Source organism: Amblyomma mixtum, chromosome 5, assembly GCF_055824585.1.
Source record: "Amblyomma mixtum isolate Tamu chromosome 5, ASM5582458v1, whole genome shotgun sequence".
Taxonomy (NCBI): Eukaryota; Metazoa; Arthropoda; class Arachnida; order Ixodida; family Ixodidae; genus Amblyomma; species Amblyomma mixtum.
The window spans coordinates 144,396,658-144,410,584 of record NC_143016.1 but is presented as its reverse complement, the minus strand read 5'-3'; the positions used below and the strand labels follow the sequence as shown (position 1 = coordinate 144,410,584).

Below are 13,927 nucleotides of genomic sequence, written 5' to 3'. Positions count from 1 at the left end.
TCATTGATGCACATGGCCTCTGTGTCTTACAAACGGCAAGAACAAAGCAGATCGATACACATGGCCTCTGCGGCTTGCAGGAGGGGGAAAAAAAAAGAGGTACACATGGCCTCTGCGTCTTGCAGGAGGGGAAAAAAACAAGAGTTATACATGGCCTCTGCCTCTTGCAGGAGGGGAAAAAAAGAGCTATACATGGCCTCTGTGTCTTGCAGGAGGGGAAAAAAAGAGCTATACATGGCCTCTGCTTCTTGCAGGAGGGAAAAAAAAGCTATACATGGCCTCTGCGTCTTGCAGGAGGGGAAAAAAGAGCTATACATGGCCTCTGTGTCTTGCAGGAGGGGAAAAAAAGAGCTATACATGGCCTCTGCGTCTTGCAGAAGGGGAAAAAAAGAGCTATACATGGCCTCTGCGTCTTGCAGGAGGAAAAAAAAATACTACATATGGCCTCTGCGACTTGCATGAGGAAAAAAAAAGAAATGTGAACACAAAAAAATGAACAAGTGAGGAAAAAAAAATGGAAACACAAAACAACGAACAAGTGAGGAAAAAAAAGAAATGTAAACACAAAAAAAAACGAACAAGTTACTGTGGCGGCTGCAGTTGATTACGGAGGAAAAGCAAAATAACTGATACCGCCAAAACAACTTGTTCCGTCAGGCGTAAGGTATCAGCCTGTGCCACCTGCAGTGCCGCTGCCACCTCGGCTCCACTGGCATGCACAGCAGCAGTGAGGTCACGCACTGCCGCGGTGAGGCTGCGCACGGAGTCAATAGTGTCGCGTTGTTGCTGCACATAAAAGGAGCTTCAATTACACACTTAACGGTCACAGAGTGCTCGTTTCACATTAAGGATGCCCTACTGAAATAGGGACCATGTCTCTCAACAGGCGGTCATACAAAGGTCAAGCAGAGGTTTTGAACAGTGACTGTAGCTACAATATGCTGCATGTAGCTGCTTCTCTTTTACGAAATGTACAGAGCGCTTGCTGTCTGCACATACCTCCAGGCAGCGCTCCTGAAACTGTCCTTGCTGCCTGGTGTGGGCCTGAAGAAGATCCGCAGTGCGCCGCGTCTCGAACAGCAGCTGGCGCACCTCCTCCGCCCGCGTTAGGCTGCGCCGCGTGGGGTGGCCCGGTGCTGTTGCTGGCTGCTGCTGCTGCGTAGCTGTCAGGGGGAAAAGTGACTGAATATACACTTGTATAATACAGCAGGATGCGCAATAAGCTGACTGTTTGGTGCAATGTCTGAGCAGACTATTGGCATGCATGCTAGGGATAAAAGTTGTCATAATCAGCGGTACGACAAAGCAGCATTGTCTCATTGTACTCAATGTGCACATTCGCCTAACCATCACAGGCATCACAGTGCCCTCTGTGAGGGGAAAAAAACTTGCACAGCGTACCAATGGTGAATATGAAGGAGACTTGTGTGGCTATTGTAAAACGACACTGATAGTGTGCTCCTGCAAATGGTATTATTTTCAAGCAGCTTGCAAAATGGATAATGTGGGGCCTGATATTGGCAGACCAACTCACAGGCTGTGGCACGAGGCTGCTGCTGCTGCTGCTGCTCCTCCTCCTCGGGTGATGCTTCCTCCTCCTCAAGTGTCACCTCCAGCAGCTCCTCCAGCTCCTCCTCATCTGGGGGGGGGGGGGGGGGCTGTCTGTCCAAAGTCATTCCACAAGACACCATTGCTTAGTGGACAGTTTCAGCACACTGTGTATTGTATTGGGGTAAAGTGCACGGTTACTCAGTACTGAGTCACAAGACAAAAAAAAAACAGCACTAGCAAAAGGGCAAGAAAATACAAGGTACGTAACTTGAGGTTGCATTTGCTACCTCCAGCAGTTTAGGCATTCATATCAAATGGTTAAAAATTCACCTACCAGCTGGTGAGCGCGCCTCTGCCTGCTGCAGGCCGCTCGTTCCAGCCACCTCCCCGACAGATACGCGGGGTTGGTACTGCAAGAGGCACAGCGCCGCACGTTCATGCACGAGTGTCTCGAAGTTCATTCTGTGGGCCCATTGCTCACAGTACATGGCTCTGAGGTTCACACAAGAACCCTTCATTATCAGCAAACACGAAACTGTCTGTAACGCCACCGCGGCTTATCATCGGATTCGGATCACATACCTGGGAGGTTGTGAACATAGGCGGCGCCACGCCTTGGGCGCTCACCGGCGACCGCAGCTTCAAAACGCGGCCTGACATTCCCGGCAGCCTGCCGCCTCCAGTGCCCCTGCGATAGGATGTGGAGAGGCATGTTCAAGGTTCATTCGACAGACCGTTGTTGACACGCTCACCTTTCCGCGGCCAAAAACTCAGCCTCCTCTTTCTTGCAGCGGCTGGCCCACACCTGCCAAGTGTGGCGCCAGTGGGGCACAGTCTTTACAGCTGGGCCCATCTCATTTAGGCGGTCCGCAAGCTCGCGCCACAACTCGCGCTTGCGAGCCGCCGTGTAAACAGCGGAAAGGGGTGACGCCGGATGTGCCAGAGCCGGGTGCTCCTCCAGGAACTCTAGCATGAAGAGGTACTGTGCGCGGGACACCCTGACTGTCTTAGCCGACACCATTCCGAATGCTAACTGTTGATCATGCTAATTCCCTGTGTCTCTATGTTTCGATGTCGCTCAGGGAATGAAATAGGGAAATAATGGGGAATGTACAACTTCGGTTAACAGAGCATAGACGTGCGCTATCGATAACTTGGGTTCACACAGGAGACGATCATACGGCCATACAACATTATTTTGCCCCACACTTCACGCTGCACGGTCGTCTTGTACTTCCCAAACAAAAAAAGCACAACCACAGATCACACACGTCTCCGTAAGAGCATCTTTGGGCCATTTTTGCCATCGATAATAAGCACCGAAAAAGAACACACTTACCATTGTCTTCACCGATTTTCGAACCCAGCGCTGCTTGTTACTTCATCTCTGCGTACTCATATCATTCTCTGTCTTCAATCAGATTTTTCTGCGCACTACAAACATCCGCAAAGTGTTTTGATTTTAAACTACACGCAAAAAACTGGAACTACTCCATGTACTCGAGCAATCAGCTGTTTCGAGCAGGCCGCCATGTTCACGCTTTTCCGCCGTCAGCGCACCCTCGCGGCAGCAAAAGTGACTGAAGAGCAAACTTAATTGCAAAATTGAGGACGCTTCTTCTTTTGCTTCATGTCGATGAGTTTGAAACATAGTTTGTTAGCGAAATAAAACATTCTTCAAATTATTAACGGCGTGTTTACAGCGAAACTTTAGTATACGGTCCCGTATTGTGCAACTAAATGCTTCCTGGGTGGAACCCTACTATTAGACACCACAACCTCGCTGCTAATTGGTTGATTCCGCAGTCAACAACTTTCGGTGTCGTCATTTTGACGTCAGAGTCTCAAAATTGAGACAAAAACTCGTAATCGCGCCCCTGGAGAACAAATCGTACACGGGTATCGTACAAGGGTATTTATCATCATTCAACAGCAGTCTGATATAATAAGGTCACGTGATTGAATGGGAACGGCAGATACCTACACACAGCTTACCAAGACAACAGTGACACAGCAAACAACAAATCCTAAGACAAGCGCTATACTTGGCTTGCCGTATATATACCCAGCGAAAGCGACGCACTATTTTGCACGGTGAGGCCTTTTTTGCGCAAATACTGTGGGCTGCCAAATTATCGCAGAAGTACCCCGCTGGTCGCGTTCGAATCTGGGATTAATTGAGAACGGAATTGCTAGTTGAAACTTGCGTCAGGCACAGGTCAGGAGTCGAACTTTCAACTAACAGATACATGGGCGTGTAAGGGAGCCGGTCTACACTGCCACACGGGGTCCATTCCGCTGGCTTATTCGGACCCAGAAGTACCCAAGGCGCTTTTGCTGGTATAATGCTATCACGTTCTCACACGGAAATGTTCGAATGACATTGAGTGGAATGACATTCGAGAATATGAATGACATTCGGACTCGACGGACTGCCGCGGTGCTGCACGAAACTTTCGAAACGCATTCGAAAGCCTCAGCTCGTTTTCAGTGTACAGCGACGACGACGACGGCGGTCACACTAGTCCGACAGCGACAGTATATATCACGCTGAACAACAGCATGTAATTATAGTGAAATATCTAGTTTACTATAATATGATTCTAGAGGGACACGTTTTTCAGGCCAACGACACAGACGAATCCGGTCGGCGGACGGTCAGCCTTGTCGGCGGCTGAGCGAGAGCACGGTGATGAGGCGGAGGTGTGTATATGCTCGCGCTTCTAAATGAGCGAAACGAACGGCTATATTTCACGTGTGCATACCTGAACACTCACCAGCGATAAGCGCTTGCCAAATCAGTTTCAATCGACGACGGCTCTGTTCCCTTCCGCGAACGACTAGGTCCAGCGAGTTCGCAGGGTTGGATCTGTGATTTCGGCGGTTGTGAAGAGCGAATCAAAAGCTTTAGCGAATGCAAATGGTCACCAGGTGTAGTTTTGGCAACAGTGACCTGAAATCAACTATTGCTTACATCGCAGGACACGCGTACGATGAACGGGAATCGCCGGTGTGACCCAGACTGCCGAGCCGTGCCTTACGGCCAGCAGTAGTAGTCGCCGTCGCTAGCTTGTGGATAACAAGTTAGGCCGTTTCAGTTAAAGCGAACATCGGCAGACATACTTCTGGATAAAGTAGTTTAAAAAAAAGTACTGGTCACGTCGGAGAAAGCCGGGACAAGAAGCGAGAAGCGCCAGTCCTGCGCGATGCCAACAACCCGGCTTTCTCAGGCGTGCGATCGCATCATCGCTTCCCACACATTGTCGCACTGCGTAAACAGATTGTTAATAGAAAAAAAGAAAACAGATTGTTAATAGTAAAAAAGAAAACAGATTGTTTAATAGAACCAAAGCGCAGATTGCGTTTTATGTTATGTAAACAAGCGATGGAAACAACAGTATGGGTGCAGTCGTCCTCATCGGCGCACTCCCGGGGAAATTTCATGCTGACGCGGTTAATATTCATTGGCGTAATATTATCTTCAAGCACTCCCTTAGGCAGAACACGTGTAGCATCGTTAGATGACATTCGGCTGGAAGGCATTCGAATCGCCCGTGTAGCAGGGGTATAAGTGGTGATCACCTTCCTGCTAGAAGTTACCATAAACGAAAGGATGACAAGAAAGGGAAAGTTTTCACTCTTCGCTGAAACGTCATATCGAGCCCTAGATTGTTCCACGGTAGCTTGAAGTGTAATGCAAATATGTTTACGCGGACAACCCATTTGTTAGAATTTAAATATACTTCAGACGGATTAATTGCGTATTTACGAAAGTACACTTTAAATAGATGGCCAGCACCAAAATGCGATGTCCCGAAACTCGATTAGATTGTTCAACGACAGCTTGTAGTGCGCAGCAAACATGCTAATGCGGACTGCCAATTTGCTAGAATTTCAGTGTTCCTTGGACGAATTAATTGCGTATTTACGGAAGTCCACTTCAAATACATTGACGACACGCAAATGCCATTTCCCGAAACGCGATTTCGAGCTCTCGACTGTTCATGGCAGCTAGAAGTGTGCAAAGACGTTTAAAAGGACTGCCCGTTTGTTAGAATTGAAATATATTTCGGATGAATTAATTTCATATTTACGAAAGTTCACTTTTAATACATTGACAAGATGCTAAAACTGCATACATATACGTTTACAAGGGCTGCCCGTTTTCTAGAATTGAAGTATACTTTCGATGAATTAATTTCATATTTCCGAAAATACACTTTTAATACACTGGCAAGATGCTAAAACTGCATGCATACTTTTTCATGTATTTGAAAAGTGCTCGAAGTATGCTTTAAGTGAGGTATTTTTGGCACATTTTAAAAATATATTTCGAATACCAAGCATGAAATTTCAGAAACGTATTTCCTACATATTTTTAGTGCATTCATGAATACAAAATATGTTTAAAATACATTTTAAATAGCCCTCCATATATTCCAAACGTATTAGTTTTTGCTAAGGGCCTGCACACGCATGGATAGCTGCAGAGCAGTGAGCTCAATGCATGCAGCGCAAAGCTATGCCACGCCAAAAACAAATTTAATGCTCACTTTATTGCACAAAATTATCCAGGCTACTCTGTTAATTGCACAAATCCCACGACGCCTTGGTGGCTTGTACTCTTGGCTGCTCGAATCTGGGAAAAAATTTAAGGGGACACTTAAGCTCTGCAATAAGGGTACACCTTGAAAGCATTACTGGGTTAATGCCCCTAAATGCATAGAAATTGGCAATTCTCGGCTTTACATTCATAGATCCATGGTTCGTTCATGCCACTCCTGGCGCAGTGGTGCAGCATTTAAGCGATGTGCCACTGCCCTGTGATCGGGGGTGTTGCCACAGGTAGGGCAGTGTGTGACCCAGGTTGCTCTTCCAGAGAAAGTCTTGCAGCCAATCATTACCGTATAAACACGTGTAATGACAACACCCTGCTTTCCCGAAGTAAATATTAAAAAACTATCCCCGTGGGGTCGCACCCAAACTTTCCACGACCCATTCGAAAAACGCCTTGCAAATGCACGCGCGCAGCAACTTCCAAGTGCTGCCCAAGGCCGCAGGTTATCATCATCAATTATTTCCGCGGCCGCGAGCTCCCGCTATCATATTAGCATCGACACCATTAGCTCCAGCTTTTTCCGGCTGTCAAAGCACGGAGTTGTGGTAGTGTGATAGTTCACTGCAGTCCTGTAGTTGTGGCTTTCATGTGCTACCGCCGAAGCGTTGCATTTTTAGAACAATGGGCAAGCACCTTAACAGCTACACGGCTGGGAGTAAAACTGCGAAAACACAAGCTGCGAAAAGCGCACTTTCCATGGTAAACCGTGCAAGTTTCCCGAAGTGGAAGAGCTGCCCTGCTATGTGCTGGAAGTGGAGAACAGCTAAGCGTTGCCAACGGACATGCGCGGCTTCTTTGGGGCGAGCATGCAGCACAGCACCAGCTTAGAGTCTGAATACTGCGCAAGTGATGATTGAACATAGAATAAATGCCGCTAATTCTTTAATTGATTCTTCTTTAATGAAAAAAAATTTATTCCCACATCGCATATATGGGCCACATCCTGAAAATTGGCCTTTCAATGCAGAAAAGTGCTTCCCTTACACGCATTAGTAGAGTAATTTAGCTGCCACATGCAACGGTGGTCAGGTTGCTGACAAACCAGTGGTCAGGCTATGATCACACCACAAGTTCACATGATCTAGTGGCCCACCAAGGTTGCTCGCGTGGGCGGTTGCTTCTGCCACGAGCCTTCAATCAGTCGATGCCTGACAATTTTCTTCCGACAAGGGAGTACTAAAGCTCACATGTTAAAAGGCCAAAATATGCAGAAAATGGCTAGCACTCCAAGCTTCTATAGTTGTACTTCGAATAACCATTACTTCGATGGCCAAATTAAGCTAATTTAGACAAAGAATCTTACTTTTTATGCACACATCTGTAAGATTGCACCATGCTCTAGCTTTCTGTACACTAGCACAAACACTGAGCACACACAAGCAGGGTCAATTGCTTGTCACGTACAACACTCAAGATGTAATTACACACTTCTGCCTCCCATGACTAGATCAGAAGACAAAAATTAGGGTCTAATATTATCAGTAATGTGGCCACTTATGCAAGCAAGTATGCTGAAATCTGCACAATGTGACCTAATAATGGCATGGTAATGAGACGTGTATATTACACGGTTATTTTATGCACGTTAAATGCTATCCATTGAGCTGCACACTCTTTCAGCTACTTCTCTTACAGAGCCACTAAACAGCTATCTACAAATTAAGAGGTCAGTAGGGCTCATCTAAGTGTAAAGTAAATGTTTTCTTGCAGTTTCGCATCATATGCAGCTCTGGAATGACCTTTCGGGAGAACAACTAACTGCATATGCATTTACCCTTCATGCACTAGCAATGAGTTCTTTGCTGTGGGCAAAACATACTCACTGAATTATGAGCGGCGCAGATCAGAGGACTTCTGTACCAAATGCCGCGCCACCATCTTGTGCCGCCGCATCAATTCTTCAGGAGGGCAACCCTACAACTTAAGGAATACCAGAAGGAATCTGCAAAAAAGAAAAAAAAACCCTGATGGAAGCTAGGCCTCTAGGACCCTAAGTCTAGAAAATTCTGCTCCCACAAAAAATTGCTCAAATTAAAATCATTGGGCAACATAGAATAAAACTGGCCGTCTAATTTGGTAACTCGTTCTTATGCACTTTTACTTGTACCTCAGCGTGAAACTCACAGCCAAATTTAAGAAAAAACGCAATTTCAAAACTTTATCAAACTTCTGCCATACTACAGCACAGAAAACTTTACAATGCAATACAAGCTCATGACAGCGAATGAAATTTTCCAATGGGTCTTAAATGCATGCTTATATTTGTAGGAAAATTTCACACTATTTAATCCTGCAATGAAACACTAAAGGAAATAAAAAGACCAAATAAACATGTGTAAGGGTCGCACTTTTTTTTAATATATGAGGGCCAATTTTCGGGTTGCAGCCCATATCAGCAATGTGAAAAAAAGTTTTCCTTTTAAGCAAAAACACACAAACGAGGGAAAGAGTGACAGTTATTCTACATTGAGTCATCACTCCTTGCGTCTTCTGAATAAGAGCTGGGGCTGTGCTCTGGCGCATGCTCATCCCACAGGAAGTCACACAGCAAGTCCGTTGACAACGTGTACTGTTCCTCACTTCCATAACATAGTAGAGCAGCTCTTCCAGTTCGGGGAACTTGGAGGGCTTGACTCGGAAAGCTCACTTTTTGCAGCTTGTGTTCCTTAACGCACCCTTCTGGTTGCACCATCGCTGGATGGATTTCTCATCGACATCGAATTTCCTGCTTGTCACACGCTTGCTGCGTTCAAGCACAAATTCCCAGCTCTGTAAGTTATTAAGGTGCTTGCCCATCTTGCTAAAATTGCAATCCTAGTCGGTAGCACACAAAACACACAACTACATAAAACAACCACGCTACCACAACTTCTGTGGCTATGACAGCAACAAAAAGTTGGAGTTGGTGATACTGATGCTGATACGGAGAGCGGCAGCTTGTGGTAGAGGAAAAAGTTACTGATGATGACCCGCGGCCTAGGGCGCCATAAGTTGGCAGCACCTGCAAGCGCCTGTGCGCATGCATTACGAAGGCTATTCCCACGTGGGTCGTGGAAAGGGTTGTGTGCGGCCCGTACATAGTTGCAGCCCTTATACACATTTATACGGGGCACGTGATGCCTTTTTTTTATTGCTGCTCAGTATGGAAGAGCAGTGCTTCAATAAAATTCAAAGGGTGGTCACATGTGAAACCTGAATTAATATCTTCAGGTCACCTGACACAGCAGCCACCTTTACAGGGGACAGTGGCGGGAACACTTTTCTTGCCCCTTTAGAAAGGGCACTGTTGGAAAGTATTCCCGTCAATGTCCTCTGGGTAAGCACGTCGCTTCCCCAGATGCTCACGGCCAACTGCTTCCAGAAGGCAGAGTCCCCAGGCAAGGCCAAGAGCCCCTCCCAAGTAGCCGGTGCAGTGTAACTTCCATGCCCCAAGTGGACCTGCAGAAGCAAATATTATGTATATGCATCAAATTCACTTGGCAAATTGAAACCAAGGGACACCTTTACAGATGGCTGACAAGGGTTAATCAAGAAAGAGTAATATGAAAACATGTTTCTTATTGCCCTGATTTTCACTGACACTCAAGCGGCAAAATGGCCGCATGCACCAATAAGCAAATATGGCATACACCGATATATCGTGCACATTAAGTAAAAAGTGAATATGCAAAGATGTTACAAGGAGCTTCTCAAGGCAAAAGGAGGCTGAAAGCTCACTGAACCAGTCATTCAGCATCATCTAGCCTAGCTTACTATGCAGTGACATCCGTATCATCATGTCTACATTTGTAACTCAATGTACTTCTGGTGGAACACATACATATTTACACTAGGATGGTATGACCATCATCATCAGCCTGTCTATGGCCGCTGCAGGGCAAAAGCCTCTCCCACATCTCTCCAATTAACTCTGTTTTTTTGCCAGTTGCTGCCACTGTATCCCCGCAAACTTCTTGATCTCATCCGCCCATCCAACCTTCTGCCGCCCCCTGCTATGCTTGCCTTCTCTTGGAATCCACTCCGTCACCCTTAAGGACCAGCGGTTATCTTGCCTCCGCATTACATGCCCTGCCCAAACCAATTTTTTCCTCTCGATTTCGAGTAGGATATCTTTAACTCGCGCTTGATCTCTCACCCACTCCCCCCGCTTCTGAGCTCTTAACGTTACATCTATCATTTTTCTTTCCATAGCTCGCTGCGTTGTCCTTAACATAATCTGAACCCTCTTTGTCAGCCTCCACATTTCTGACTCATAGGTGAGCACAGGGAAGATCCAGATATTGTAAACTTTTCTGTTCAGGGATAGTAGTAAACTGGTAAATTTGTTTTTGAGGAAAGGAAATCGTGCAGTATCTGTCTCACATATCTCAGTGCACAGGCGCTCAAATCTTTAACTGGCGTGCGCGAGCGGCGACTTTTCTGTTCGCCAGCGCCATATGACGGAGCGAAGTTGGAAATAGGATGAGGCTAAGCGGATGCTCACGAAACCCGCTCAGCTGAGGCCGTCGTCTGCTAGGCTGTTCCTTCTTAAGGACGTCAGCCCTTCTTATGGCGTTTCGACGAGCAGGCAGCGTGAGTAGGCGAATGGTTTTGCTCGCATTTTACGTTCCGAAGAACAGCGTTGTAGCAACCAAGCGAGGAAATAAAACTGAAAGATATGCCGAACACGCCCAATCATGCGATAAGCCAGATAACATGGGTCGTTATCGTTATGAAAGGGTTATCACTAGCTCAGGCAAGAATCTGCAAGTCTTCTTCTTTTGTTTTCCTGGTGAGGTAGCGAGGAGCATCTTCGATCCGACCTTCGTCCCAGTAGGCACGTATGATTCTGCCCACTGAAGTCCCAGCCACTCCAGTTGCTTTAGCACCTCCTTCAGCGATGAGCCGCCCAATGACATCCCTATAATTCGGAGTCTTGTCGCTTGACATACACGGAGTGGCATCTTAATAACTGTTACGAACTACTGCCAGCACGGCTGCAGAGAAGCTTCACTTCAGTTTCACAGCGGCCTTTTAATTTCGTCGCCACGCTGAAGCATAAAGCACGCAGTGTTGATAAGCGCCCTTCGTGCAGATGAAAAAAAGCTTTTGCGTCAGCAAGTAACTCATGAACGATCCATGTTCTCCGGCTTATCGCATGATTGGGCGTGTTCGGCCTATCTTTCAGTTTTATTTCCTCGCTTGGTTTCTACAACGCTGTTTTTCGGAACGTAAAACGGGAGCAAAACCATTGGCCTACTCACGCTGCCTGCTCGTCGAAACGCGATAATAAGGGGTAACGTCCTTAAGAAGGAACAGCCTGGCAGACGACGGGCCCAGCCGAGCGTGCTTTGTGAGCATGGGCTTAGCCTCATCCTGTTTCCAACTTCGCCCCGTCATATGGCGCTGACGCACAGAAAAGTCGCTGCTCGCGCACGCCAGTTAATGATTTGGGCGCCTGTACACCTGAACTGTGCTGTACGGGAAGGGAGGAAGGTGGGAGTGAAAGAACAAGGAGAGAAAGAGATGCCGTCCTCTCTCCAGAACGTGCACTGATATTACACAGCACACCGGGCGCCTTTCGCGTTCAGCCTTCATCGAAATGCGGCCGCCGCGGTCGGGTTCACAACTGGGTACCCTGGCTCGGTAGACGAGCGCCTTAACCCCTGATACACAGCAGCGGGTAAATGGCAAACTGTCATTCATGATCTGAGAGGAGTTGCCTTATGCAATCCACCGCATTCTTTTCTTCCAGTTATTTTCGGCTCATGATCCGGATCAGTGGCCACTACCTGCCTTAAGTAGACGTAATATTCCCTTACCACATCCAGCACCTCGCTACTAATTGTGACCTGCTGTTCCCTTGTGAAACTCTGTATGGACTTTGACGTCCCAAAGCAAAATTGCCCACGAGAAACACTGGAGTGGAGAGCTGTGGCAATTTCAGCTAACTGGAGTTCTTTAAGGAGGACTGTCATCGCATAGTACGCAGGCACCTTGCGATTTACCTCCATCGAAACGAGACCGCTGCAGCCGGGACTGAACCTGCATCCTCTGGCTGAGCAGTTGAGTGCTCTAAATACTGATCCATCACTGCAGAGCCATCCATCACACTAGGACTGGCATACTAGTGCGTTAATGGACTTAGTGCTAAGTGGAAAGAGAAAGGTGCCAGATTATATAATTTTAGCTGATATGTCCACACATACCTACATGGCACGGCGCATCACGCAAGGTCAACTGGAATCCCAACGTAATGGGTTTGAGGCAAAAAAGGTGGGAGATAAGTGCGAACTTTCACTCACATTATCCTCAAAAACAAGTGTCGTTGAACTATCAATACCTGAAGCACCTAAGTATCAAGTTCTGAGAATAAAAACCAGACAATGTAATCACGCTTTCTGAAGCCTAGTTATTTGTTACAATTATTTTCAATACATTTGAATTCCTGCATTAGTTACGCCTCAGAAGTTAATTTCACATCTTCCTTTGAAATCTAAATCGGTGACAACTCAATATTACAATCTATGCAGAGAACTTCCACAATAGCTGCAAAGTTCTGAATTGAAAAGGTGGTTAACTGTTCCTTACTACAAAATTATTTTGATGAAAAAATACTCCAGGTTAGGCCACGACTTTCAGCAGGTAGCAGCTGGATACACCAGACTACGGCACTCCATCATTGATTCATTATAAAAGCTTCGTGACATTAGCTGGGCATTTCTCAAGGTTAAAAATCTAAAATGTTGCAGTCTGTATTGCGTGCCAGGAAAAATGGGGTTAAAAAGCTTACCTCTCCTGCCTCATTCAAAACCCCCACAGTTTCGTCAATCTCCTGGGCAGCATGTCCAAGTGATGTAAAAACGAGCAGAAATTAAAGGGAGTGCAGAAAGCAACGGAGAAAAATGTCGATGTGCCGAAATTAGAGCATCCTTTTTTGGACACAGCTGCAGAAAAGATAGGCTGGCCCAATTTTACCACATTAATAGAGACGGTCTTCATTTTTTCTCACAACACTTTGCACAGTAAAAGTTCAGTAATTGGCGGCCCGTTAATTCTGAAAGTTGGTTAATTTGACCTGCCCGCCTGGTCCCTACTAATATCTATGGACAGAAGTTCATGGGGCGAAACTCGTTAATTCGGATGAATTACAGTGTGCATTGCATAAGAGAAGTTTATTTGGACTCTCGATCAAAAAGGGACATCCGTCCCTCTACAAAAACAAAGATACATTGTGGCAACTGATGTCGCCCTATGCACACACACTCACAGGGAACGTAACTGTCCAAAAACAGAAAGTGTCGAAGAAAGTTCTAGTGGGTCTACACGGGGGGAAGCACGCAGGGTTGAAAACCGCTCACAAAACCCCGCGCGCGAACAACACACACTACACACGCGCGCCGCACTTAATATGACAGGGGCCGCACCGTAACACGGCCCCTGCCTACGACGATGAAGCGGGTAGACCAGCGCCGAAGGAACTGGTGCTCGTCCAGCGACACGAGGTCCACGCACGCCTGGGTGAACATGCGCGCACGCACCCGCCGCAACATGGGGTGCATGGCCCTCTGCGGCCGTCCTTGTAGAGACACTGCACCTGTGTGGCGCCACAGTACGAACGCCCCGACACAAAGAAGCATACGCACAAAAGGGTCACGGAACCTTGAATTGGGGCCAAGGGTTGCCCCGAACATTCGCGACATAAGCCCCGAGTCACCGCGGAGGGACAGAGGTACAATACAGGCTACGAAAATAGTCGCACGAGCAGTGGTGCCAGAA

At 46.9% G+C, this 13,927-nt stretch overlaps 1 protein-coding gene across 1 annotated transcript; it reads right to left on the bottom strand.

Moving 5' to 3' along the window:
- Positions 1-315: 315 nt before the first annotated feature.
- Positions 316-3,269, bottom strand: LOC149343970 (uncharacterized). The gene is made up of 5 exons (XM_089542536.1): positions 2,304-3,269; positions 2,134-2,239; positions 1,886-1,961; positions 1,000-1,163; positions 316-786 (listed from the first exon to the last, which is right to left on the bottom strand). The coding sequence occupies exons 1-5, from the start codon at positions 2,570-2,572 to the stop codon at positions 583-585; spliced, it is 819 nt and encodes a 272-aa protein (XP_089398662.1). The 5' UTR covers positions 2,573-3,269; the 3' UTR covers positions 316-582.
- Between the last annotated feature and the right edge of the window lie 10,658 nt (positions 3,270-13,927).